Below are 27,327 nucleotides of genomic sequence, written 5' to 3' on the forward strand. Positions count from 1 at the left end.
TGGAAAATATCGTACTATAGAGTTTCCCATCTGTTGTTGAAAATTGTAACTACTGTAATTTCGAAAGTTTGTCTGCCTGAAAATGTACTGTTGTCCCAAGCATATTGCAACAAACGGTGTATTTCTGTCGCTGCTCGTTTAGTTTTTATTGCCGCTTCAAATATACAGGTCATTTTTGAAACACCCTGTATATCGAACATGTCATAACGTAAATCCTAATATCTGTAGTGTACATATTGAATGAAGTTTCTGTTTTCAAATAGTTCACTAATTCCAGAATGAGATTTTCACTCTACAGTGGTGTGTTCGCTGGTATGAAACTTCCTGGCAGATTAAAACTGTGTGCCGGACCGGTACTCGAACTGGGGACATTTGCCTTTCGCGGGCAAGTGCTCTGCCAACTGAGCTACCCAAGCACGACTCACGACCCGCCCTCACAGCTTGAATTCTGCTAGTACCTCGTCTCCTACCTTCCAAACTTCAGAGAAGCTCTTCTGATAATCTTGCAGAACTAACACTCCTGGAAGGAAGGATATTGCAGAGGTATGGCTTAGCCACAGCCTGGTAGTTTGGAAGGCAGGAGACGAGGTACTCGCAGAATTGAAGCTGTGAGGGCGGCTCGTGAGTCGCGCTTGGGTAACTCAGTTGGTAGAGCACTTACCCGCGAAAGGCAACGCTCCCTAGTTCGAGTCTCGGTCCGGCACACAGTTTTAATCTGCCAGGAAGTTTCATATCTGCGCACACCCGCTGATGAGTGAAAATCTCATTCTGTAAACATCCCCCAGCCTGTGGCTAAGCCATGTCCCGCAATATCCTTTCTTCCAGGAGTGCTAGTTCTGCAAGATTCGCAGGAGAGCTTCTGTAAAGTTTGGAAGGTAGGAGACGAGGTACTGGCAGAATTCAAGCTGTGAGGGCGGGTCGTGGGTCCTGCTTGGATAGCTCAGTTGGAGAGTACTTGCCTGCGAAAAGCAAAGTTCCCCAGTTCGGCATATAGTTTTAATCTGACAGGAAGTTTCAGTTCACTAATTGTCACACTGTACCTCTACAGCTTGAGAAACTAAGGGTGCTCCTCCCAGCAAGTACACCAAGTCTACTCCTTCATGAAGATATTCGAATTTATAAGGCCCTTCTTGATTCTGCATGGAAGAGGAGGCCGTTCATAAGATTTGCAATACTATCAGAAGTTGTATTAACTAATGTCACGATGGGTGTGTATTTCCAAAGTCTATTTCGTTCTGTTTTTTTTTTAATTTTTTGTTTAAGGTACTATTTCGTCTAGAATTATTTTCTGAATTTATTATGTGTCTATGTGGGTTCATTATTTTGCAGATTCTCGATATTGTGAAATTTCCATATGTTTATGTTTCTTTCAAATTGTTGGCGGTATAGAAGCTGATGGCACGAAGTTCTGTAGATCTTGACATTAACTTACACTGCTCTCTCGTTCCAGCCCAGACGAGGATGGCTTCCGCACGTTCCAGTTCGAGGAGACGCCCCCAATGAGCGCCTACCTGCTGGCCTGGATCGTGCTGAACACGTCCAGCGTGGTGTCGCCCTCCGACCCGGCCACGACCATTTGGACGGTGGACAGCACGCTGCCCCAGGCCGTCTACTCCAGCATCATCACCCCCAGTACCGTCTCTGCGATGGAGCAGCTGGTGGGCGTGCCCTACACACTGACTAAGCTGGACCATGTGGCCATTCCCAGCTTCATAGAGGGGGGCATGGAGAACTGGGGGCTCATCACCTACACGTGAGTACGGCTACTGTGCCCCACACTCGTATACCAGAACTCCAGAAAGAGGGAGGAATGGATAGCGAGGAGCTGATCACATGCACAGGAGTACAGCTGTAGATCTAATTTAGGCAAACGTGGAAGACTAGGAGCAAATCCTGTCTTACTTCCAAATCCCAGAGATTTATAGAGGGAAGCAAGGAGAAGTGGTGCTCATCATGTGCACTTTAATACATATGTTCTTGCACTTCCCAATATCAGACTGCAAGTAGACTTATAACGATTAATGTGAAAAAGTAATTCATGCAGTGAAGGTTTTATTACGCTATCCAACCTAAGGAAGTAATTCATTCCAATAACATTTACCAGCTTTAAAAACATTCATTGGCTGCGGCACTTGCAGCCAGTTTGAAATACACATAAGCGTGTAACTAACGTGTTTCTACGGGTTATTACGTTAAGATTAGGGTCGCCACCGACACTAACCATACAATTAATCAAAGGTTTGGCCGAGTCGGAAAATAAATTAATTTGATCACAAATTAAAAACTCATAAAAATGCATACGTCGTGGTATCGCTCATAGGGGATGCGATGTAATTAATGGTATTTCCCGTGCATTGTTCACGAGAATCCACCATTTAAAATAAAATAGCAAATGCATGAACACTGTACATAAGATCAGCTCCCAGCAACACACCTCAAAATAAGACTTAATCTAAAGCAATCGTTTTAAAATAAAAGGGGGAACTAATCACTGGACCTGTGCGTAAGGAAACGCGTTGGATGTGCTAGCAGGAAAGCTACGAGGTGAGTGGCTTAGGTGCAAAAACGTAACCTCGGAATTCAAGAGAAAATTGTGTATAAAATCATTTATTCCTAAGATATGGATGTGAGGCATGTACACAATTCCTGATAACATTAATTCCTAAAACATTAAAGAATAGCATCAATACATATACCGTTATAATCTACACCTAAAATCATTGGTGTGAATCATTCATACAACTGCTATTGCCTGACTGATAACTGATCGCAATAGCTCGTGAAACGGTACACGTTTCGTAGGACACCCGCCTGCCCACGTGGTTTGTGGAGACGCAATTTCTAGGGATCGCGGCCAAGTTGCAACAATATCACATCACACAATCATGAACAGTTAGCATTCTTTAAAACAAACATGAGACCGGACAGTTAGTGATAACGGTAGCCCAACAAACTTTAATGTTCAACCATGTGGTCGGCTCCCCACGGACGAAAGATACATGAAGCAAAAAAAATTTACGAGAAGGAAAAGCTATTAATAATATTTAGAAAAATTAAAGCTTATACAGGCATAGCTGAAGGCAAACAGACATTCATACAGAAGCGAGTGCTCACTTCTTATCGATACCTTTGTGTGGCGCTCTTCCGGTGGATCCAAGTCTGCTATAGAAATTTACTAAAAGAAAAATCTGCCAACGTTTTGCATTCCTTGCTGCGTCAAGGCAAAGCAATCTTTCAGAGTTGAAAAGCGAGACCAAAAGCTAACAGCTCTCCCCTCGCCAAGTAACAACGCGCCACGCGGTCAGTCTAACTTACCCTTCTTCGACTGGAGCACAGCTGTGGACGTTTCCCGTACCGGCGGCAGACTGCCTCCCTTTTCCATCTCCAGCCTCCTCCACGCTCCGCGTGGCCCGGAAAACCCAAAGATTCCATTTCCGCCACCAACCTAACGCAGATGGATTTCTCATAAGTAGCGCAAACCTCTTTGCCTACTTGACCACTACGAGAGTTGGCTATTCTGTACAATTGCTGCTGAATCTGTATCACTATCGCAGACTTTCTGCAGCAGACTACGCCACCGTCTAGCGGCGTGACACACAACCACATTCATTCAATCACACCACTGTGAGAGTTATGAGAAAAGATAAACAAGGAAAAGAAAGAGAAACGCTAGTGAAAATGGGCTACCGGACTAATGAAAGGTGGCTACAGGACCCTTTCAAGGGGCTATCAAAAAGTTTCCATTCGAAGGCCCTACAGTCCGTAACTGCTACGCCTACCACGCAATGTAGCCGTGAGCATTGGGACAGTCATCTTACCGACGCACCAGGCTGAGGATTCCCGTTTGGTAAAAGACTGCGTCCAGCTGCGCGAAGAAGTCCGTAGCCACCTGCTGCACATCCTCGTCCTACAGGCATGAATGGCCATTCCAGGGATTTCTTAAGGGACAGAAGGCATGATAATGGCATGGGGAGAGAGCAGGACTACAGGGCGGATCCTCGAGTGTCTCCCACTTGAGTGGGCGTAACTTCTGCGTTACGAGGCACTGTGGTGCTAGCCTCACAGATCGACCGCCGTCTTGTGTCGAATCGTGACCAGCACGGGACTTGGCACACCATTCCATAACGGGGGTTTTCGACATTCTTGATTCTCCGATGGATGTCTACGGTTGTTTGCCCATCGGCAGCCAGGAAAAGACTAACAGCACGCTGGAGATGTTTGGACGCATCAAGCAATAACGTCTTCGTAGTTCAAGTTTCTACATTTACCGCACCTCGTTGGAGAGACGCGAATGCCACACTAATGCCTTGCCTAGATGTCGGTGCTTACATACCCTCATTGGAATCGCGCTACGTCGCACATACGCAGTAGACTCTGCGACAGAATCGGATGGGAATATCTCGACCTCCGGTATTGGGTGCGGAATTGTAGGGTTCCCATTAATAGGGCAGGCGTGCACTACACGCAGAAAGCGGCTACTAGAGTAGCGGAGTACGTGTGGCGTGCACATGGGGCTTTTTTAGATTACCCCACCCTTGGGATCAAAGACGATTTGCATGTTAAATCAGCCACAGCGACCTCGGAGAATCTTGGTCCTCGCAGATCAGAGATAGAGAAGATTAATATGATTTTAATAAACTGCAGGAGCATCTAAGGAAAGGTCCCAGAATTAGTATCACCTACTGAAGGTTATAATGCACAGATAGTATTGGGAACAGAAAGCTGGTTGAAACCAGACTTCAATGACAACGAAATCCTAAGTTCAGACTGGAATGTTTATCGTAAGGATAGGTTAGTCACCATTGGAGGCGGCGTGTTTATTGCAGTAAAAAATCGATAAAATCTAGCGAGGTTATCACAGATTCCGAATGTGAATTAATCTGCGTGAAATTAAGTATCAGAGAACGGTCAAAAATGGTTATCGGATGCTTTTATAGACCACCTGGGTCAGGATCTGTTGTTGTAGAGCGCTTCAGACAAAACTTGCAGAAAAGCACTAGTAATTTTCCTGATCATGCCGTTATAATAGGGATTGATTTCAACTTTCCAGGTCTAGATTTGGAGAGTTATGCCATCAAAACTGGTGCCAGAGACAGGGGATCGTTTGGCATTGTTGTCTATGTCTTGTCCGAAAATTACCTTGAGCAGATAGTTTGAGAACTCACTCGTGAGCGTAACGTCTTAGACCTCAAGGCAACAAACAAATCTGAACTTATTGAATCTGTTAACGTAGAGGAAGGTGTCAGTGATCATAAGGATGCGACAGCACCTATGACGACGGGTTCTACAAGGAATGTTAAGAAAAATAGGAAGATATATTTGCTCAGCAAGGGTGACAGGATACAAATTTCAGGATATCTCAGCAGTTAGCATCAAATATTCGGTGATGAGGACTAAAGTGTGGAGAACAAATGGAAAAAATTCAAAGGCATCGTTCAATATGCCCTAGACAAGTATGTTCCGAGTAAGTGTGTAAGGGAAGGGAAAGATCCACCACGGTTTAATAGCAGTGTTAGAAAAGCGCTACGTAAAGAAAGAGCACTTCATCTCAGATTCAAGAGCAGTAAAAACCTAGCTGACAAACAAAAGCTGAACGATGGGAAAATGAGCTTAAGGAGAGCAATGAGAGAAGCGTTCGATGACTTTGACAGTAACACGTTGTCGACCGACCTGAGTAAAAACTCTAAGAGATTTTGGTCGTATGTAAAATCAGTAAGTGGGTCAAAATCATCTACTCATTCTCTCAGCGACCACACTGGCATCGGGAGGGAAGATAATAGAGAGAAGGCCAAAATACTGAATTCGGTCTTCCGAAGTTGTTTGACCGTGGAAGATCGTAACACTGTCCCTCCTTTCAATCGCCGTACGAACATCGAAATGGTAGATACTGAGATAACCGATCGCGGAATTGAAAAGTACTACAATCGTTTAGTAGCGGAAAAGCTTCAGGACGAGATGAGATTCCTGTTAGATTCTATAAAGATTATGCGAAAGAACTTGCTCCCCTTCCAGCAGTAATTTATCGGAGATCGCTTGAGCAACGAAAGGTACCTAACGACTGGAAAAAAGCAGGCACAGGTCATTCCCGTTTCTAACAAAGGCTGTAAGACAGATCAACACAACTATAGACCTATATCGTTGACTTCAATCTGTTGTAGAATTTGGAACATATTTTCTGCTCAAGAATTATGACCTTTTTGGAAAATTAACAGCTCCTCTATAAAAATCAACGTGGATTCCGCAAACAGAGATCCTGTGAAACTCAGCTCGCTCTGTGCCTCCGTGAGATCCACAGCGCAGTGGACAACGGCGCTCAGCTTGATGCCGTGTTCCTTGATTTCAGTAAGGCGTTTGACACCAAAAATACAAGCTTACGGAGTATCGGAGAAGACCTGCCACTGGATTCAAGGCTTTCTTGCAGATAGAACTCAACACGTCGCTCTAAACGGAATTAAAACCACAGATGTAAAGGTGGGGAAGTGGGGAAGTGGCATAGGATCCCTGCTGTTTACAATATATATATATATATATATATATATATATATATATATATATATATATATATATATTGTAAACAGCATAGGATCCCTGCTGTTTACAATATATATATATATATATATATATATATATATATATATATATTGTAAACAGCAGGGATCCTATGCCACTTCCCCACTTCCCTGCGGTACTCCGGATATTACCTTTACATCTGTGGTTTTAATTCCGTTTAGAGCGACGTGTTGAGTTCTATCTGCAAGAAGGCCTTGAATCCAGTGGCAGGTATATATATATATATATATATATATATATATATATATATATATATGACCTAATAGAATGCGTCAAATGCTCTTTAAGGCTATTTGCAGATGATGCAGTTGTCTATATCAAAGTAGCAACGCCAGAAGAAAGTAAGATTTTGCAGAACGACCTGCAGAGAGCTGATGAATGGTGCAGGCTGTGGCAGTTCACCCTGCACGTAAATAAATGTAACATAATGCGCATACATAGGAAAAGAAATCCACTACTGTACAGCTACACTATTGATGACAAACAGCTGGAGACAGCGTCTGCCGTAAAATATCTAGGCGTAACTATCCAGAGCGACCTTAAGTGGAATGTCCATAGAGAACAGTGGGTAAAGCAGGCGCCACACTCAGATTCATCGGAAGAATCTTAAGGAAATGGAACTCATCCACGAAAGAAGTGGCCCATTAGGCGCTTTTTCGCCCGATTCTTTAGTATTGTTCAATCTATCTGGGATCCCTACCAGATAGGACTGACAGAGAAGTTAGAGAAGATCCAACGAAGAGCGGCGCGTTTCGTCAGGGAATCGTTAAGCTGGCGAGAGAGCGTTACGGAGAATCTAAACGAAATCCACTGGCAGTCGTTATAAGAGAGGCGTTGTGCATCATTGAGAGAGTTACTATTGAAATTTCGGGACAGGAGGAGTCGAACAACATATTAATTAGCCCCACATACATCTCGCGTACTGGCCACGAGGAGAAAATTCGAGAAATTAGAGCCAATACAGAGGCTTACCGACAATCATTCTTCCCACGCTCTATTCGGAGGGATCAGATAGTAGCACTGTAAGTACCCTCCGCCACACACCTTAGGTGGCTTGCGGAGTATGATGTAGATGCAGAGGTACGTGTAACAACGCCCTCAAACGCAATCTTTTTGATCGGTCCTCGTAGAGTAGACAATCCGGCTACCAAATCTGATTAAGGAATATTGTACTTGCTTTTGTTTTTGCAGAATTTTTCTAGTTCTGGATCACAGCTAAACTGATTGCAGATCCCCTCAAATCTTATTCTGAAACCATTAACACATTTCCATCATATCCTTATATTGAGAATAAAACAGTAACATATCCACTGTTAACATCATCATAAGTTATTCTAACCATTCACAGGTTCCTGTCACCATTCCTATCTTCATTTGATCCTGAGACTGCTTGCGTCTTATACAACTGGAATAATAATAATAATAATAATAATAATAAATTGTAGTACTGAAATAATACACCGCAATAACAATGCGTGTTGTTCCTTCCTATTTTGTTCTCTCCGTCCAGGTGTTTTTAGAATTCCTTTTCCTTGGAGTATTTGGCCCACTCAGTTTCCTTTCCTTTTCTTAACCAGTTTTAAGAAAGTTCCTTGTTCCTGTATCATTTCCATTACTTCACTGCTTTTCACATTATCTACCTATTTTACTTTTTCCATCCTCCACAAAACCCACATCTTGAATGTTTCTATCTTGTCTGTTTCTCTTTCCTTCAATTTCCGCCCTTCACAGATAAGCACCCCACCTGAAGCACTTGACCAACATTTTCCTGAAATCCAATCCAACTTTACTGCATCACAAAAGCTTCTTTTTTAGGAGAGCTAACTTCTCCATTACAGTTCTTCATCTTATTTCTTTTTCACTAGCCTGGTTAGCAGCTAGCAAGCACCCCAAATATCTGTTGGGGGAGAGTGTTGTATAATGGAACACTTTTCAGACATTGGCTCTGTAATAGAAGTCTAATATATTTTCTTATGCCATTCTGAAACGACAACATTCAGTTTATGTGTACTGCATTTTTTTATGAAATTACAAAAACGATTCCGGAAAAGCAAGGTTTTTCTAAATGTGAAAAACTGTTAAAACATACAACATTGTCATCCATCCAGGAACAAATATTCTATTAAAATTAAATAATACTGCAATCGAGAAAATCTTCTCAATTTGTAATTTATAAATAATGTGTTACATTTTTACTCTGCTTCAAGCCAATAATCGGTAAGTGGGAAGAAGTATTCTCAAAAACCAGTTACAAGATAGAAACATTTTGAAATATAAGCCATTGGTAACTAACACAAATATCCACTGTCGAGATTGGGAAAATTGCAGAAGTCATTAAAGGAACTTTGTTCATTTGGCAATATCATGTGTCCCATGGTAGAAGACCTATCAATTCGATGTGCAAAATGGTGCATGACTGGCGAAGTATGGCTTAACTGTCCACACGGTTTGTAGCCAGTTTTACGAATATACAGAGTTTTCCTTACGATAAAACTCTGTACTCCAAGAGCAGACCCAGAAGAAAGCCACTGCGACCATCGGGAAACCGTTAGATTTTACATTATGATGCGGTACCATAATCATAAAACTTTCATGCTAACTGACTCTGGCTGCGGAAGCGTACATAGTTATAAATATCTTCCAAATAGCTTTAATATGTATATCATACGGCATTTAATGAGTAGGACTCATAATATTTACAAAGGCTGCACAGTACACAACCTCGTATCTCACAACTATAAAAACAACAGAAAATACTTAAGCTGGTTTGTTGTGCATGTTCCTTCATGTGATTCTAAAATTGGTCACTACACTGAAACACCGATGAGGAAATAACATGTCTTTCTGTAAACAATATCCTCCAGGTACGACACTTTCTCTTACAGTGCGATAAGTTCAACTTGACCTGTTGTTTTCACTTTCATATTTTCTTTGTCATGTGCTATACATCTTAGTTTAATTTGTATTAATTTCAGTTCTGTTCTCTTGCAATGCTTCTTAAAGGCTGCATAGTGTTCTTTGAAAAGATATTGTTCTACCTTCAAGCAGTACAGTGTCATCAGAAAATCTGACGCATTGATCTTGTGGCCTCCTAAACATACTTCTTTTTCCTATACATACATCTTCATTGCCTAGTCTTTGATAAACGTGGTAAACAGAGTGGCTGAAAGACAACAGCCCTATTAACTCTTATTCCGAATTCACATCTAGCTGCAATGCCATTTTTTAAGCTTCATCGCTGGTTGCTTCTTTGTGTATAAGTCCTTACTTAGTCTCTTGGCCTTCCAATTCACTTTCTGACCAATTGGTTAGGTTGACAGACGCTTCGCAGCCGTGTGGTTTCGCGTGTCTCCCACTTAGTAGTGACACGAGCAACGCAGTGATATATACTGCATGGATCTTAATACTCCCAAATGTGACGTACACAACATAGATTTCTTGGTCTTTCTTCTTTAGTTTCACCGTTATTACTGTTAAACATAAATTATCGTGAAACCGCAGGCTGACTATTTTGCTTTGTAGAGGAAGAGGCACAATCGTATAGCGTTCTTACGTAATTGGCTTTTGTATGACTGTTAATTATAATGGTTTCGTATTATTTCATTGCACGTATACTTCGCATATGCTTTGTTCACTTTACCTTCGTTAGGCTGAAGTGCAACAGTTACGGCCATCACTTAGCTAACAATAATATATTTGATATTGTTTCAACAGCATGTGATCTGTAAAAATTGTGCCATAGCGTGTATATTATTTTAATGCATGGCATTAAGTCTGCAAATATTTATTTTATTGATTTAGGTATTACATTAATCTGAAACTACAATTTACATTGATTGTTTTATACTTTAGAAGAACCCTTGCATTTTTTGAGCTTGGTAAGGACAGCAAACGTTTGTAAAAAATAGAATTAATTATATTATATATTCTGAGGAAAACGTGATACGTTTGTGCCGCACTTCATCTTAACCTGAGAGCGGCGTTCCAGCAGTTTTACATTAACTCATGATGACGCTGTGATTTTTTCTATGGGTTGTCGCAATAAAGGTTTCTGTTCCCTTCCTATTTTGGTAAAAATCGCTATTCAAATTGATAGCTCGACAAAGCATTGTACCTTAAAACATCTGTCAGTGCTAGCTAAGCAGACAGTGGAAAGTGGGCGTGGTCTGGATTTCACGTGATAGCAGAGATAAACCTTGTCACGCCTACTTTCCACGGTATTATGCCGCTCTTCGACGTCCGACTCGTCAGTTGGAAAGACTCAGCACAACCAGGAGCACCTCCGAAGATGTCCAACGTAGCCTTGGACGAAACGTCAGGGATATAAGAGTTCCATGGACCTCGAGCATTTTAGCCACCCACAAAAAAGGAGATTTTGTGCTATTTTATGTAGTGAACTCTTGTTTAACCAATAGCATGCAAGGATGTTGTTTCCAAGTGGATGGTGTTGTCGCATGTCAGCATAATGCCGAGCTGTAAGCTGCACTTCCTTCCACTGGACTAGAGGCCTTGTGGCATACTGCGCCATATTAAGAACATGTGTTAGACACATCTACCCTTAACTTTTTTCAAAGCTGGAAATTCTCGTAGACAATAAAAAGTTTGGGAAACTAATGAGTCTGGAACACCTTTCCCAGCTCGTAATAAGCTCCCTCTGTTTCAAACCTGTTACTACGTAAAATAATTTTCTTAGCTATTCTCAATCACATTTTATCAATTCTCACATTTTATTAATAACTGGTCTATCATTTTTAGCATAATGCTGTCCATGTAGTTTTTAATTAATTAATTTTTTTTTTTTTTTGTCATCAGTCTACTGACTGGTTTGATGCGGCCCGCACAAATTCCTTTCCTGTGCTAACCTCTTCATCTCAGAGTGGTACTTGCAACCTACGTCCTCAATTATTTGCTTGACGTATTCCAATATCTGTCTTCCTCTACAGTTTTGGCCCTCTACAGCTCCCTCTAGTACCATGGAAGTCATTCCCTCATGTCTTAGCAGATGTCCTATCATCCTGTCCCTTCTCCTTATCAGTGTTTTCCACATATTCCTTACCTCTCCGATTCTGCGTAGAACCTCCTCATTCCTTACCTTATCAGTCCACCTAATTTTCAACGTTCGTCTATAGCACCACATCTCAAATGCTTCGATTCTCTTCTGTTCCGGTTTTCCCACAGTCCATGTTTCACTACCATACAATGCTGTACTCCAGACGTACATCCTCAGAAATGTCTTCCTCAAATTAAGGCCGGTATTTGATATTAGTAGACTCCTCTTGGCCAGAAATGCCTTTTTTGCCATAGCGAGTCTGCTTTTGATGTCCTCCTTGCTCCGTCCGTCATTGGTTATTTTACTGCCTAGGTAGCAGAATTCCTTAACTTCATTGACTTCGTGACCATCAATCCTGGTGTTAAGTTTCTCGCTGTTCTCATTTCTACTACTTCTCATTACCTTCGTCTTTCTCCGATTTACTCTCAAACCATACTGTGTACTCATTACACTGTTCATTCCGTTCAGCAGATCATTTAATTCTTCTTCACTTTCGCTCAGGATAGCAACGTCATCAGCGAATCGTATCATTGATATCCTTTCACCTTGTATTTTAATTCCACTCCTGAATCTTTCTTTTATTTCCATCATTGCTTCCTCGATGTACAGATTGAAGAGTAGGGGCGAAAGGCTACAGCCTTGTCTTACACCCTTCTTAATACGAGCACTTCGTTCTTGATCGTCCACTCTTATTATTCCCTCTTGGTTGTTGTACATATTGTATATGACCCGTCTCTCCCTATAGCTTACCCCTACTTTTTTCAGAATCTCGAACAGCTTGCACCATTTTATATTGTCGAACGCCTTTTCCAGGTCGACAAATCCTGTGAAATTGTCTTGATTTTTCTTTAGCCTTGCTTCCATTATTAGCCGTAACGTCAGAATTGCCTCTCTCGTCCCTTTACTTTTCCTAAAGCCAAACTGATCGTCACCTAGCGTATTCTCAATTTTCTTTTCCATTCTTCTGTATATTATTCTTGTAAGCAGCTTCGATGCATGACCTGTTAAGCTGATTGTGCGATAATTCCCGCACTTGTCAGCTCTTGCCGTCTTCGGAATTGTGTGGATGATGCTTTTCCGAAAGTCAGATGGTATATCGCCAGACTCATATATTCTACACACCAACGTGAATAGTCGTTCTGTTGCCACTTCCCCCAATGATTTTAATTTATTACCACTTTTCATATCTCGACACATTGTTAACCTTTTCCCAGAAGCTGTCATATATAATTAAATAGTAAACCGAAAATATAATAAATTCGCCATATCGAGGCCCTTTGCCATCTAAGGAGATCTCTTCACTTATCAGATAATCCTTGTTTAGATGGGAGCCATCTGAAGTTCCAATTGAGGGACAGTTGACACCGATACTGTTGTTACCTTCCCTCGTCAATACTGGGCAGTTCAGTGAGGCCCGCCCCGGTAGCTGAGTGGTGCCGGCACAGTAGCTCATCGTGTTCAGTCAGAGAGCTGCTCGCCCTCTGTAATAAAAAAAAAAAAAAATGAGTAAAGGAATCGATGATCAGCATGAACGGGTGTCTTATGATATCCGCCCAGACCAAACGCAACGAACAATACCGAGCAAAATGAGAAAAATGGCGGCCAGAGCGACTGAATGTCAGTCCTAAGGGCCCGGGTTCGATTCCTGGCTGGGTCGGAAATTTTCTCCGCTCAGGGACTGGGTGTCGTGTTATCCTGATCATCATCATTTAATCCCCATCGAAGTGCAAGTCGCCGAAGTGGCGTCAAATCGAAAGACTTGCACCCGGCGAACGGTCTACCCGTCGCAGGGCCCTAACCACACGACATTTATTTATTTTAGTTCAGTGAGATTCTCTCTAGTCGCCATCAGATGGATCAATTAGCAACTTATTATGCAGCGTGTTATAATTTTGTACCACAGGTGTGGTCGTCATGATATCGAAACGATCATAACGAGTGAAATATAAAATAAATATTCTGGCGACAAAAACAAAATTTATTAGCACCAAACATGGCCACAGATACGCCAGAGGACTTCTCTTCTAAAGTAATGAAACTGTTCTTCGGCTATTACCTAATCTTGTGTGTATTTTGGACAGCAAATTATGATTTCCAGAATGAGATTTTCACTCTGCAGCGGAGTGTGCGCTGATATGAAACTTCCTGGCAGATTAAAACTGCCAGGAAGTTTCATATCAGCGCACACTCCGCTGCAGAGTGAAAATCTCATTCTGGTAACATCCCCCAGGCTGTGGCTAAGCCATGTCTCCGCTAATTCCTTTCTTTCAGGAGTGCTAGTTCTGCTAGGTTCCCAGGAGAGCTTCTGTAAAGTTTGGAAGGTAGGATACGAGATACTGGCAGAAGTAAAGCTGTGAGTACCGGGCGTGAGTCGTGCTTCGGTAGCTCAGATGGTAGAGCACTTGCCCGCGAAAGGGAAAGGTCCCGAGTTCGAGTCTCGGTCGGGCACACAGTTTTAATCTGCCAGGAAGTTTCAAATTATGATTTGCTAGACGATTATCGTCTGTTGCTCTCCATATACACTCCTGGAAATGGAAAAAAGAACACATTGACACCGGTGTGTCAGACTCACCATACTTGCTCCGGACACTGCGAGAGGGCTGTACAAGCAATGATCACACGCACGGCACAGCGGACACACCAGGAACCGCGGTGTTGCCCGTCGAATGGCGCTAGCTGCGCAGCATTTGTGCACCGCTGCCGTCAGTGTCAGCCAGTTTGCCGTGGCATACGGAGCTCCATCGCAGTCTTTAACACTGGTAGCATGCCGCGACAGCGTGGACGTGAACCGTATGTGCAGTTGACGGACTTTGAGCGAGGGCGTATAGTGGGCATGCGGGAGGCCGGGTAGACGTACCGCCGAATTGCTCAACACGTGGGGCGTGAGGTCTCCACAGTACATCGATGTCGTCGCCAGTGGTCGGCGGAAGGTGCACGTGCCCGTCGACCTGGGACCGGACCGCAGCGACGCACGGATGCACGCCAAGACCGTAGGATCCTACGCAGTGCCGTAGGGGACCGCACCGCCACTTCCCAGCAAATTAGGGACACTGTTGCTCCTGGGGTATCGGCGAGGACCATTCGCAACCGTCTCCATGAAGCTGGGCTACTGTCCCGCACACCGTTAGGCCGTCTTCCGCTCACGCCCCAACATCGTGCAGCCCGCCTCCAGTGGTGTCGCGACAGGCGTGAATGGAGGGACGAATGGAGACGTGTCGTCTTCAGCGATGAGAGTCGCTTCTGCCTTGGTGCCAATGATGGTCGTATGCGTGTTTGGCGCCGTGCAGGTGAGCGCCACAATCAGGACTGCATACGACCGAGGCACACAGGGCCAACACCCGGCATCATGGTGTGGGGAGCGATCTCCTACACTGGCCGTACACCACTGGTGATCGTCGAGGGGACACTGAATAGTGCACGGTACATCCAAACCGTCATCGAACCCATCGTTCTACCATTCCTAGACCGGCAAGGGAACTTGCTGTTCCAACAGGACAATGCACGTCCGCATGTATCCCGTGCCACCCAACGTGCTCTAGAAGGTGTAAGTCAACTACCCTGGCCAGCAAGATCTCCGGATCTGTCCCACATTGAGCATGTTTGGGACTGGATGAAGCGTCGTCTCACGCGGTCTGCACGTCCAGCACGAACGCTGGTCCAACTGAGGCGCCAGGTGGAAATGGCATGGCAAGCTGTTCCACAGGACTACATCCAGCATCTCTACGATCGTCTCCATGGGAGAATAGCAGCCTGCATTGCTGCGAAAGGTGGATATACACTGTACTAGTGCCGACATTGTGCATGCTCTGTTGCCTGTGTCTATGTGTCTGTGGTTCTGTCAGTGTGATCATGTGATGTATCTGACCCCAGGAATGTGTCAATAAAGTTTCCCCTTCCTGGGACAATGAATTCACGGTGTTCTTATTTCAATTTCCAGGAGTGTATATGTGCACATGCCTTCTTCGCTAATGAGATGATAATGTTAGTCTGGAACTGTCATGGGAAGTCTCCCGTTTCTTAGATACTTGACATCAACTAAAGTATAGCCTCCCTTTAGCAGTGTCACTGCCTAGTGAGGAATGGAATCAAAATCCATAACTGGTGGCTTGTGTAACTTCGTACTTCACATTTTGCTCAGTGTGAAACACGTATGAGCTTATTAGTAATGAAAGTCATTTATTTGAATTTTTGATTCTGACTGAACATTTTTTGAGTCGAAATTCATGCTGCAGTGCCTTCTTTTCTTAGAGTGTTTTCGACTGCTGTAGTTACTAAACACGATTTCTTTCGGTTTCCTCTTGAAATGTAAACATTATTTAGAGATTTTAATATTCCACGTGTACAGCTGAACTGTAACAGATTACAGTCTGACTAATAGTGCTAACTGATTCAAGATGATTGGCAGATACAAACAAAGGCATTTTCACAAAGCTGAGTTATTTTCATGTAACTGTTTCTGAAATTTTACAAGCATTATACGCAGTATCGTTTTCAAACGGTAACAAATTTGCATTTTCGTTTTGTCATAGTTTTCACGTTTTCTGAATACTTATGTCTGTAATGTACAATACGTTATCACGTGTTCGTAGGTACACTATCCTCTAGGTACAACATTCACCTCTACACTATGTTCCCTCCGCCCCGGTCAGTAGTACATAGATGTACACTTAGACGCACATGTAGATAGATGTAGGTGCTGACACCCTGTCAGCGTTGGCGGTACAGTGGACGACAATGCGGTGCCTTCTGTAGGCAGGGCAGCCTCCTGGTGCTGGAGAACTACACGTCGGAGGCGACCAAGGAGCAATCTCTGGGCACCATCCAGCACGAGGTGGCCCACCAGTGGTTCGGAGACCTGGTCACCTGCGACTGGTGGAACGTCCTCTGGCTCAACGAGGGCTTCGCCACCTACTTCCAGTGGATCGCTACCGATGTGGTGAGTTCCCACGCGCTGCTGTGGAGTTCTCACGACGCGTGTTCTCACAGCGGTCGCAGAGAGTGTTAACGTGTGTCTGTGTGTGCAGGTGGAGCCCACGTGGCGCCAGCGCGAGGTTTTCGCGGTGACCACTCTGCTGCAGACCGCCATGACGGCCGACGTCAGCGGCGAAGAGTACCCACTCACCAAGAACCCCAACATCACAGCTGACCAGGCCTTCATGGATTACAACATTTACCAGAAGGGTAAGCAGTACAGCTCGTTAGATTTTATCTTTTCCTTTCACACTGCTTCAAAATTTAGAGGAAAATATTGCTTTGATTCTTCTTCTTTTTGAGTAAATGGAAATTTATATAAGTGAATTTCAATTTACTCGAAATTATCTGATGACTATTAAAACAAAGTGTACATAGTGACAGGTATGTCCACAACTGCAGCATGTGTTATCTATACATGTCAAGCAGGCAGTTTTCTGTTCTTCCTTATACTTACTTTCCGTGTCCGGAACTAGATTTCACACTTCCAAAAATCAGCAGCCAATATGGCCTTGTCATTTACCTCCCATAAGCCATTCATTGCGCAGGGCTGGTCTAAATATGGACAGATAAGCAGGTGTTGAGGATCCTGGACAGAACCACACAGACAGAGAGTGTTCTCATTCTCTTTTAGGAAACCCCACTGCTGCAGGTTTGTCTTGCACTTAGGCACTTCTGCCCTCATACGGTTTAGGGTTCTCCAGACTGTGTATGGTAGGTCTCCACCAGGCGCCAGTTCTTCTTATACATCTTTATGGGGGTTTCTCAGGTCGATTAGTCATCTTTTCAAACGATTCTCTGCGCCGACCCTTCCAGGGCTCGGGTACGTGACAGGAAACTCTTCCTCGAACAAAGCCGTCGGTCAGCAGGCTGGTGTCCATATAAAGGGTGACGCATGTCTTTTCCTTGCTTGGTTTTTTCGGCTTCGGCAGCGATGTCACGTCGTATGTTGGGCGGTACGATCCCCATCATTAAGTACATCTTGTGCACTGGGGTTGGCCTCAAGCATCCGGTAACAATTCGTGCCATTTCATTCACCGCGACATCAACTTTTCTCGCGTGTGTTGATGCAGACCATACTGGAGCGGCGTATTCCGCGGCTGACACACTGAGCGCAAGGGCTGAAGTTCTCAGGACTTTTGGGTTTGCACCTCAGGATCCGCTGGTTAGTTTCCTGATGATGTTGTTTCTAGTTGAGACTTTTTCCCTTGTAGCATTACAATGATGTTTATAGGTCAGTGTGCGATCCAACGTGACACCAAGATATTTGGGCGTTTTACAATGCTCGAGACGTTCACCTCTCCATATTACATTTAATTCGCGATTTGCCTCCCTGTTCTTTAAATGGAATGCACAGACCTGCGTCTTGGAAGGGTTCGGCCTTAGGTGGTTTGCCTCATAATACTGGGAGAGAGCTTCCAAGATACTGGTTAATTTCTCCTCTACATCCATAAAATTGTTACCTTGGGCTGCAGCTGCAGTGTCATCGGCATACATAAATTTGCGCGTGATTTTTGGCACTGGTTGGTCATTTGTATATATATTATACAGAGCTGGGGCGAGGACGCTTCCCTGAGGTAGGCCATTCCTCTGATTTCTCCACCTGCTCTTCTTGCCCTGGAGACAGACGAAAAATCTCCTATTATGCAGGAAAGTACCTATCAGTCTTCTTTATGCAATCCAGCCATTGCATTGTAGTATTTCCACACAGAGGAAGGCAGACTTACGAATGCGACAATTGGCAGCGAAGACTTTCCTCAAGGTGCAATACAGTGCCTAGTAAGCACTGAGCTTGCATGTCTCAAACAGACTGGTGTAACCTCGCGAGAGATGAGTCAATTACCACGACGTTTGTAAAGACATATAGCGCAGTATGGATCTTTTGAGTGCACGTAATATTAATGAGTGTGGTTGGAAATAAGTATAGAGCGACCTATGGATTCTCTCTTGGTTTGGTTATCATGCTTCTTCACCCGCTTGCATGTAAGTTACAGATTACGGCCTTTTGTTTCCATTACTTGGTATATTTCGGAACAACACAATGTATAATAATCGCCAGTAGATTAGAAAACGGCGTCCATCGAAATACACTACGAGAATCGAATTAGGAGGCCAACAGTAGATGAACACCACACTGCATGTTGACGATCACGTAATTACTCAAGAAAGTGACGACAAGTATCGATACAATTTTTTATTTATTTTAAAAATTTTGAACGTCACTCACATGCGATTAAGTCCCTTCAGTGCCTAAAATATTATTAATATTTTTATTACTTCAGTATCAGTAATTACTATAAAATGTCAACATCGTCAGTTCGGTCAAGTTATTGCTTGACAGATGTGGTATGAATATTTGCAAAAAGGTTTATCCAAAGCTTGAAAGTTGACAATAGTGTTCATGTATACAAAACAATTTCCTTTTTCGTTAGACGACACTTTTTGTGAATATTTGTACCTCATCTGTTGATGGAAACGTTCGACAAAACTGGTGATGTCAAAATTTTGTTATAATTAGGGATCCTGATTAGATACAAATTTTTACTTGTGCAGAAGTTGATAATATAAGTTCCGAGTGATACTGTGTCATTCGTTAATAAATTACTATTTTACTGCTTTGTTAATTAATTTAAAGGTAGGACTTCCGTTTTTGTTTATGAAAGTGAACTGACAAGGTCTGTGTGACCTGTCCACCATTTCACAGTGAGCATGTAGCCTGCCGTAAACATGTCATCCGATAACAAAGACATCATGCTACAAAGAGATACACTGCCAACTGTGTGTAGCCAGTGGATGATTGAGAGCAACACTATTGTTTGAGAACATCATTTTCAATTGTTTACGCGTACTACTAATTTGCATTACTGTGATACAGCAGTGCGAGGGTAAAGTGAAGGACATATTTGTCTAAGAGCACTGTTGCTTCCTCTGCATTTGTTATTCTGATCATGTCACGCACCAAAAAGAGTGTATAACTGCTGTCTTGTGAGTGCAGGTGCATTACTGTCCTACTAGGTGCCTCTCCTACATCTTATCTTGCATTAGTTCTGCAGCTTCAACACAGAAGTGGAATTTAAGTAGGAATGCTTGTTTTCATGATTTCTGTTACTCAAGATTGATAGTCTTGCAGTTGTATACATGTTAGAATGACATTTTAACATCTACCTTTTGTCACTAAGCATTACGGGCAAGGAGACGTGACTGCACGGATAATAATTCTATATCCAGCTTGTTTGCCCCCTTGATTAAGATTCGTTGTTTTACTATACACTTGGTGATGATCTTAGTGAATCTTAGTGAATGTTTTTACATTACGGAGAAGAGAATCATCATGCTTTTGTTAATGTTTACATCTTTCAAGACACTGCTCATTCCGTTCAACTGCACTTCCAAGTCCTTTGCTGTCTCTGACAAAATTGCAATGTTATCAGCAAGCCTCAAAGTTTTTTTTTTTTTTCTTCTCCCTGAACTGCAATTCACTTTCACTTTCTCCTTGCTTTGCTTCACAGCTTCTTTACTGTACAGACTGAATAACTGTTGGGATAGGTTACAACCTTGTCTCACTCCCTTCTGAACCACTGCTTCCTTTTCATGCTGTACGACTGTTATAACTGCCCTTTGGTTTCTGTACAAGTTATAAATAACCTTTCGTTCCCCGTATTTTACCCCTGCTGCTTACAGAAATTTGACGAATGCATTCATGTCAAACAGTGTCAAAAGTTTTCTGTACGTTTACAAATGCTATAAATGCAGGTTTACCTTTCATTAACCTAAGGTAAGTCATAGGGTCAGTGTTGCCTCACGTATTCCAATATTTCTCCAGAACTCCGCAATGGTCTTCCCTGCGGTCGACTTATACCAGTTTTTTCCTTTCTTTTGTAAATAATTCGTGTCAATATTTTGCAACCGTGACTTAATAAACTAACATTTTTGTAATATCCACACATGTCAGGACTTACTTTCTTTGGAACTGTTATTATTAGATTCTTCTTGAAGTCTGAGATTATTTCTCCTGTCTCATATAGCCTCTACATCAAGAGGAATGGTTTGGTCATGGCTGACTCTCCCAAGGATATCAGCAGTTCTGGGGGAATGTCGCCTACTCCAGGCGCCTTATTTCGTCTTAGGGCTTTCAGTGCTTTGTCAAATTTTTCTCGCAATATCGTATGTCCTATCTCATCTGCACCATCTTCCCTACCTACAATATTTGTTTCATTTCCCTTGCAAAGTCCTTCCACTTTTCAACTCTTCCCTATGGCTGCAGGAGAAATGTAAGTCTATAGAACCATGTATAACTAGGAGAAAGCTAGACAACGCCTACAGGCAAATTAAAGAAGCCTTTGGAAAAAAGAGAAGTAGCTGTACCAGCATGTAAGCATTAAAAAAATTTCGGTGACATGTCTAACAAATGTGCTGAAACTGAGAGGCAAGTCGGCCTAAGTTCGCTACTGTGGTATGAACACCTCCGACCTTGTTGCAAATAATAATCTAGTACGAACTACCGCTTGGCGGTGTTGATCGAAGACCTCGCTCTGATGTAGTCAACCATTCTGAAAATAAAAATTGCGTTCCGTCTTATCCCATGTGTTCTCTATTATGTGAGATTGTTCATGAATATTGTTGACTTGTCGTTGCATGATATGCCGTTGTGATCTCCGACCTGAAAATCTGAGCTGAAATTTCCGAATATTGCGGATGTCGGCTTAAATGACACACATACGGATTGCCGTTGGAGCTGATGATAGGTGGCTGGATGGCGCCACTGTCTCGCTGGCTTTAAAAATGTGACAGTGCAAAAATGGCTCTGAGCACTATGGGGCTTAACGTCTGAGGTCATCAGTCCCATAGAACTTAGAACTACTTAAATCTAACTAAGGGCATCACACACATCCATGCCCGAGGCAGGATTCGAACCTGCGACAGTAGCGGTCGCGCGGTTCCAGGCTGTAGCGCCTAGAACCGCTCGGTCACCCCGGCCGGCGATGCGATAGTAGCAGGTGGCTGTGTAGATTCGTGTGCAACTGAAATATAAACCTGTAATGAAGATTATCACATTAGAACGAAATGGTGGATCTACACTATGAACAATATGAACTGTTCTTGAGGCGTTTACAGCACATGCAGTAATTATAGCTTAATTAAGAATTGTTGACCATTCTGCCTTAGTTGATTTTTGCTGACAAAGTAAGCTGTTCCATCGAAACATAATCTGTGTTTGTGGCAGGTGCATCAATAATCTGGATGATAGAGAACGTCATGGGATCTGATGCGTTCTTCAGAGGCCTCTCCAACTACCTCAGAAACAAGTAAGTACCACTCAAAAATTGGTAATAAATTTTCTTGACCCTGGATATAACACAACCTTTTAAAAAAAAATGTGCATTACAAAATTACGGACGTGATGTAGCCCTAAGAGTTATTCTATATTCTACTTTTCTAGATTCACTTGGTTTCATTTCTCTAATTGTGAAGTCCTGTAAAGTGGCTAATACTAGTACGTTTACACTGTATTGTGATTTAATGAGTATGTCCATTTCAGGGGTCGTGTGCACGCAGAAACTTTGAAAACTGTTTGTTTACATATTTTATTGTGTTTTAGTTTAACTCTTTAGCTACTTCATTCAGTGTACAAGGGCGTCTTTGCGGCAAAACTCGAATCAAGTATCTACCTCTATGCACAGATGAGGCAAAACGTTTATCAGCACCTACTTGATATCGTGATGTTCGACTTTTGTAACGCAATACAACATCGATCCGCGTGGCACGCATTTGAAAAGTCCTTGGGAGATTTTTGGAGGCATGTAACACCAGACATTGCGAAGTGGCAACCATTTTCATGCCTCTCTCCTCACATTTTATCCTATTCGCATGCTGAATTGCCTACGAGATTCTCTTGCTTCATTTACTTTACGATTCGGTTTTTACTGTGTTGCTCACCGATTACATGAGTGGTTAAGGGGTGTCGTTTAGCAGTGTTGGTAAGCCACTCCTCTGTATGTAATCTAACATTTCATTCCTATGGTAGTTTCTCCAATAATGCTTCTGGCATTGACCAGGGCAGTTCCTCTTCGCTGGGTCAAGAACAGGTGAAATTTTCGCACGCTCTGTAAGAGCTACCGGTCACTCAGACTGTAGGTCTACGCTAGCGGAGGGCATGGACAGTCGGGCGAGCCATTCAGGGATTATCAAATGGTTCAGATGGCTTTAAGGACTATGGGACTTAACATCTGAGGTAATCAGTCCCCTAGACGTAGAACTACTTAAACCTAACTAACCTGAGGACAACACACACATCTATGCCCGAGGTAGGATTCGAACCTGTGACTGTAGCAGCAGCGCGGTTCCGGACTGAAGCGCCTAGAACCACTCGGCCATAGCGGCGGGCAGAGATTACCCTCTGGCCCAACTTCCTTGGACAATGAGCAGTGGGAAGGAAGACTGGTGTCCTCTATAGAAGAACCCTGCTTCTTAGTAAACTTCGAGTGGAGGTCTCAGCTGTCAACTTCCCATTGTCCTTCTGTGTGCGGTCTCCAGACACTTCTCCTCAAGCAAAATATGCAGCCATTCGTGTCTCCAAATTTTTGAACTTCCTTCTGTCGTGAGAGTACCGCGCGAAGAGCAACAAAATGTTCAGTATTTCCGACTATCAAGTCTAGACGTAAGATAGGGAGGCACTCGTTTCCTGTTTCCATACACAAGTATGTCTTTGGCGGGTACATCTTTAACTTTATGTTGGGAGCCAGTGAAGGGACTTCCTGACTCTGACTGGAAGAGCACCTAGTCCCTTTCTTGGACTGGCTACAAATGATTGTGCAGGGTGCTTTTCTGAGGTCTGAAGGAAGGCTACCAAAACTGAGAGAGGCATCCGCGATTCTAATCCGAACTTCTACTTTGTGATTTTACTCTGAACTACGCCACCATACGTGTTTTTCATTGACTTCAGGATTCTGCAAGTCTTCGAAGTTTCTTTTGTGACGGCGTTCGTAGCGACAACACTTCGCTGTAGAAACGGCCTACGAAGTCACCGCCACACTTTTAATAGCGGGCCGACCAGTCCGCTGGAACAGTGAATAGAAAGATGAAAACCCAAACACTCGGATTAAATGAAAGTCGGTACTTATCTTTATTAACGACGATACAGAACACAGTGGTGAACATGGTCTACAGAAATCTGTCTAGTTCGAGTCGGTGCGACTAGGTCAGCGTCGGCTGACGACAAACAACAACTCTGCTGCGATGAACACACAACTGACTAGCAAGTACACAATTCGGTGGCGAGTCTACAACTGAGCGGCGAATCCAGAACTGTCCTAGCGCTCGCGACTCCAGCGCTTAAGAAGCCAGAAGCCAGCGGTGGCGCGCGCAGACTTGCGGCGATTTCCTGTATCGCTGGCGCTGCTTATACGGACGGCGTCCGGACTTTGATGCTGCCAACCTTTTTGGCAGTGGGCTCGGTTGGCATTACTGGCTAGGATATAACACTCCTCCCCCCCAAATCGCCGCACCGTCGTTGAATAATGACGTGGCGAGCGTCGACGGCGGGGGAGGGGTTTGGCCGCAGACGTAGCAGAAGAGACCGGGGCGGAGACTGTTGTCGGTGGCAGTCCCCGGTCCGCACCCCAGCATTGGCTGCGCGGGGCCTCGGGAAACACCGACTGAAAACCGAGGTCAGGGTGCACGCCTGTGACCACGGGCGCAGCTTCTGGTACTGGACGCGACGGGGCGTCGGGACCCACGAAGAGAGGCAGCGTCTGACGCTGCGTCGACGGCTGCTGAGTGGGCGCCGGACAAGGCGCTGCGGTGTCAGACTCCTTGGGGTTGCCCAAGGAAAGCGGCTGCAGTACAGGCTGCACAGCCACCGCTTGGGAAGGCGGCCCGGCTGAGGGGTCGACGTCCATCAGCTCCGAAGGCGGTGGCGACTGAAGAGGGACCGCTGGCGCCGGAGCGACCACCCGGGGCGCTCCCGTATGAAGCTGCGCGGGAGGCATCAACGGGACGGGCTGTCGGCGTGGTAGCGGCGACGGCTGCTGCTGCTGCCCTGGGGGCGGCAGCGAAGTCGGAAGGCGCGGCTGGAACCCGCCGCGGACCAAATCTGTGGACAAAGAACGAGCGGCAGAATCCGGGCGGCCAGCGCGGCGCAACTGGTTCTGATGCCTCCTGTGCACCCCAGTAGCACCTTGAACAGTATAAAAACCGCGACCCTGGACACTTATCACGGTACCACGTTCCCAACGACGGCGACCGTGATAAACTCGGAAAAAAACGGCGTCGTTGCGCTGAAAACGCGTGCGATGCTCAGAAGCGGCGGGTCGATCCGGGGGGTGCAACAACCGTAGGAGGGTGCGATGACGACGGCCGTGGAGAAGCTCCGCAGGCGAAGGGCCGTCGCGTGGCGTGGTCCGGTACGACGACAGGAACGTGATGAGGGCCTGCTGACGAGAGTGCGTAGCACGAAGGCGGTCCATATGATCCTTGAATGTGCGTACAAAACGTTCCGCTGCACCATTCGATTGAGGGTGGAACGGCGGAGTAAGAACATGGCGAATGCCATTGGCAGAACAAAAACTTTCAAATTCAGCAGAGGTAAATTGTGGACCATTGTCAGACACTAAAACTTCTGGAAGACCCTCAATACAAAAAATTGAAGTCAACGCCTGTATAGTTTGTGCAGACGTTGTAGACTGCATGGGCACAACAAACGGAAAATTACTAAATGCATCTATCACGATGAGCCAACGAGAATGCCAATATGGACCAGCGAAATCAATATGTACTCGCTGCCAGGGACCGGCAGGGCGTGCCCACTCAAAATAGCGTTGAGGAGGAGCAGCTTGGTGTTCGGCACACGTCGAACAATCTGTAGACATCTGCGTAATCTGCTTATCAATGCCGATCCATGTACAATGACGGCGGGCAAGCTGCTTGGTGCGGACCACTCCCCAATGACCTTGATGCAACAAGTCGAGGACCTTGGATTGGAGCACTTGGGGAACCACTACACGAAGCTGGTCATTCTCGGTGCGTAACAGCAAAACTCCGTGCGAAACAGACAACAGATGACGTTGCGGATAATAGCGACGAACCACAGGATCCGATATGTCCTTTGCCTTGGACGGCCAACCACGTTGAACAAAACGTAATAGTAAACTCAGATGAGGATCCGTAGCTGTCTCACGTGCCACCTGACGATAATCAATCGGAAAATCCCGGAGGGATTGATGCTCATCGGCGTCAATCTGATGGCAAGAGTCGTCAGAGGAATCGAAGACATCATCCGCAGCAATCGGCAATCTAGAAAGCGCGTCAGCGTTTGCATGCTGAGCTGTAGGGCGATACAGTATCTCATACTGGTATTGGGATAACAAAAGAGCCCAACGTTGTAGTCTCTGAGCTGTCCGCTGAGGAACTGGTTTAGACGGATGAAACAGTGACGTCAGGGGCTTGTGATCTGTTACTAAATAGAATGGTCTACCATAGAGGTAGTGATGGAATTTTGTGACACCGAACACAATAGCCAACGCTTCCTTGTCCAATTGGCTATAATTACTCTGAGCTTTGTTTAACAATTTAGATGCGAACGCAATAGGACGTTCGGTGTTACCGACTCGGTGAGACAACACAGCACCGAGACCGAAAGAAGAAGCATCACAAGCTAACACCAGAGGCTTGTTAGGGTCGTAATGGACCAGACAACGATCATTCAATAAAGCCTCTTTTAGCTGCTGAAAGGCTGATTGGCAATCAGCTGACCACACAAACGGAACATTCTTACGGCGGAGACGATGCAACGGTGCAGCAATCTGTGATGCATTAGGTATAAACCTAATATAATATGTCAATTTGCCAAGAACTGCTTGCAATTCATGCAGATTGCGAGGGGCGGGCAAATCACAAATAGCTGCTAAATGTGACTGGGAGGGATGAATGCCTTGAGCATTAATAACATGTCCCAGATACTCCAACTCCGTAAGGAAAAATGAACATTTATCGATGTTGCAACGTAGGCCTGCCTGAGACAACACTGTAAACAAACACTCCAAATTACGGAAATGTTCAGCAGGCGTCCGACCGGACACAACAATATCGTCTAAATAGTTGCAACACGATGGCACATTAGCCAAAAGTTGGGACAAAAAACGCTGAAAAACAGCCGGAGCTGACGCACAACCAAAAGGCAAACGCAGAAAACGGAACAACCCCAACGACGTGTTTATGACAAAATACTGTTGTGATTGCTCGTCGAGGGGCAATTGCAAATATGCTTCACGGAGATCAATTTTAGAAAAGAAACGAGCTTCCCCTAACTTATCCATCAGCTCGTCCGGTCTAGGCAAAGGAAAAGAATCAATGACAGTCTGAGGATTAACTGTCGACTTAAAATCAGCACACAAACGTAACTTGCCAGACGGTTTCTTTATAATAACTAAGGGAGAAGCCCACTGGCTCGCTGAAACGGGTTGAATAACACTGTTGTTTTGCCAACGACGAAGTTCATCTGCTACAGGTGCCCGGAGGGCGTGAGGCACTGGACGAGCACGAAAAAATCGAGGCTGAGCATTATCTTTTAACGTAATATGAGCGGCAAAGTTCGCAGCACAACCGAGTTCGTCTTTAAATATGTCACTGTATCGTTTACACAAATCGGTTATGCTGTCTTGAGGAACAACAACAGAATTAAGTTGCAACACATTGTCTTGGATAGACAGGCCAAACAAGTCAAAACAGTCTAATCCGAA

The 27,327-nt window shown here is 44.4% G+C and overlaps 1 protein-coding gene across 1 annotated transcript in view; it reads left to right on the top strand.

Moving 5' to 3' along the window:
* Positions 1–27,327, top strand: part of LOC126229575 (aminopeptidase N-like) — a 166,043-nt gene that overhangs the window by 69,053 nt on the left and 69,663 nt on the right. The window contains exons 6-9 of the mRNA XM_049942342.1: positions 1,451–1,753; positions 16,373–16,556; positions 16,645–16,801; positions 21,816–21,897. Of these exons, the coding sequence (XP_049798299.1) occupies positions 1,451–1,753; positions 16,373–16,556; positions 16,645–16,801; positions 21,816–21,897 (726 nt within the window). The remainder of the gene's footprint in view (positions 1–1,450; positions 1,754–16,372; positions 16,557–16,644; positions 16,802–21,815; positions 21,898–27,327) is intronic.

The sequence above is a fragment of the Schistocerca nitens genome, unplaced genomic scaffold (assembly GCF_023898315.1).
Source record: "Schistocerca nitens isolate TAMUIC-IGC-003100 unplaced genomic scaffold, iqSchNite1.1 HiC_scaffold_375, whole genome shotgun sequence".
Lineage (NCBI taxonomy): Eukaryota > Metazoa > Arthropoda > Insecta > Orthoptera > Acrididae > Schistocerca > Schistocerca nitens.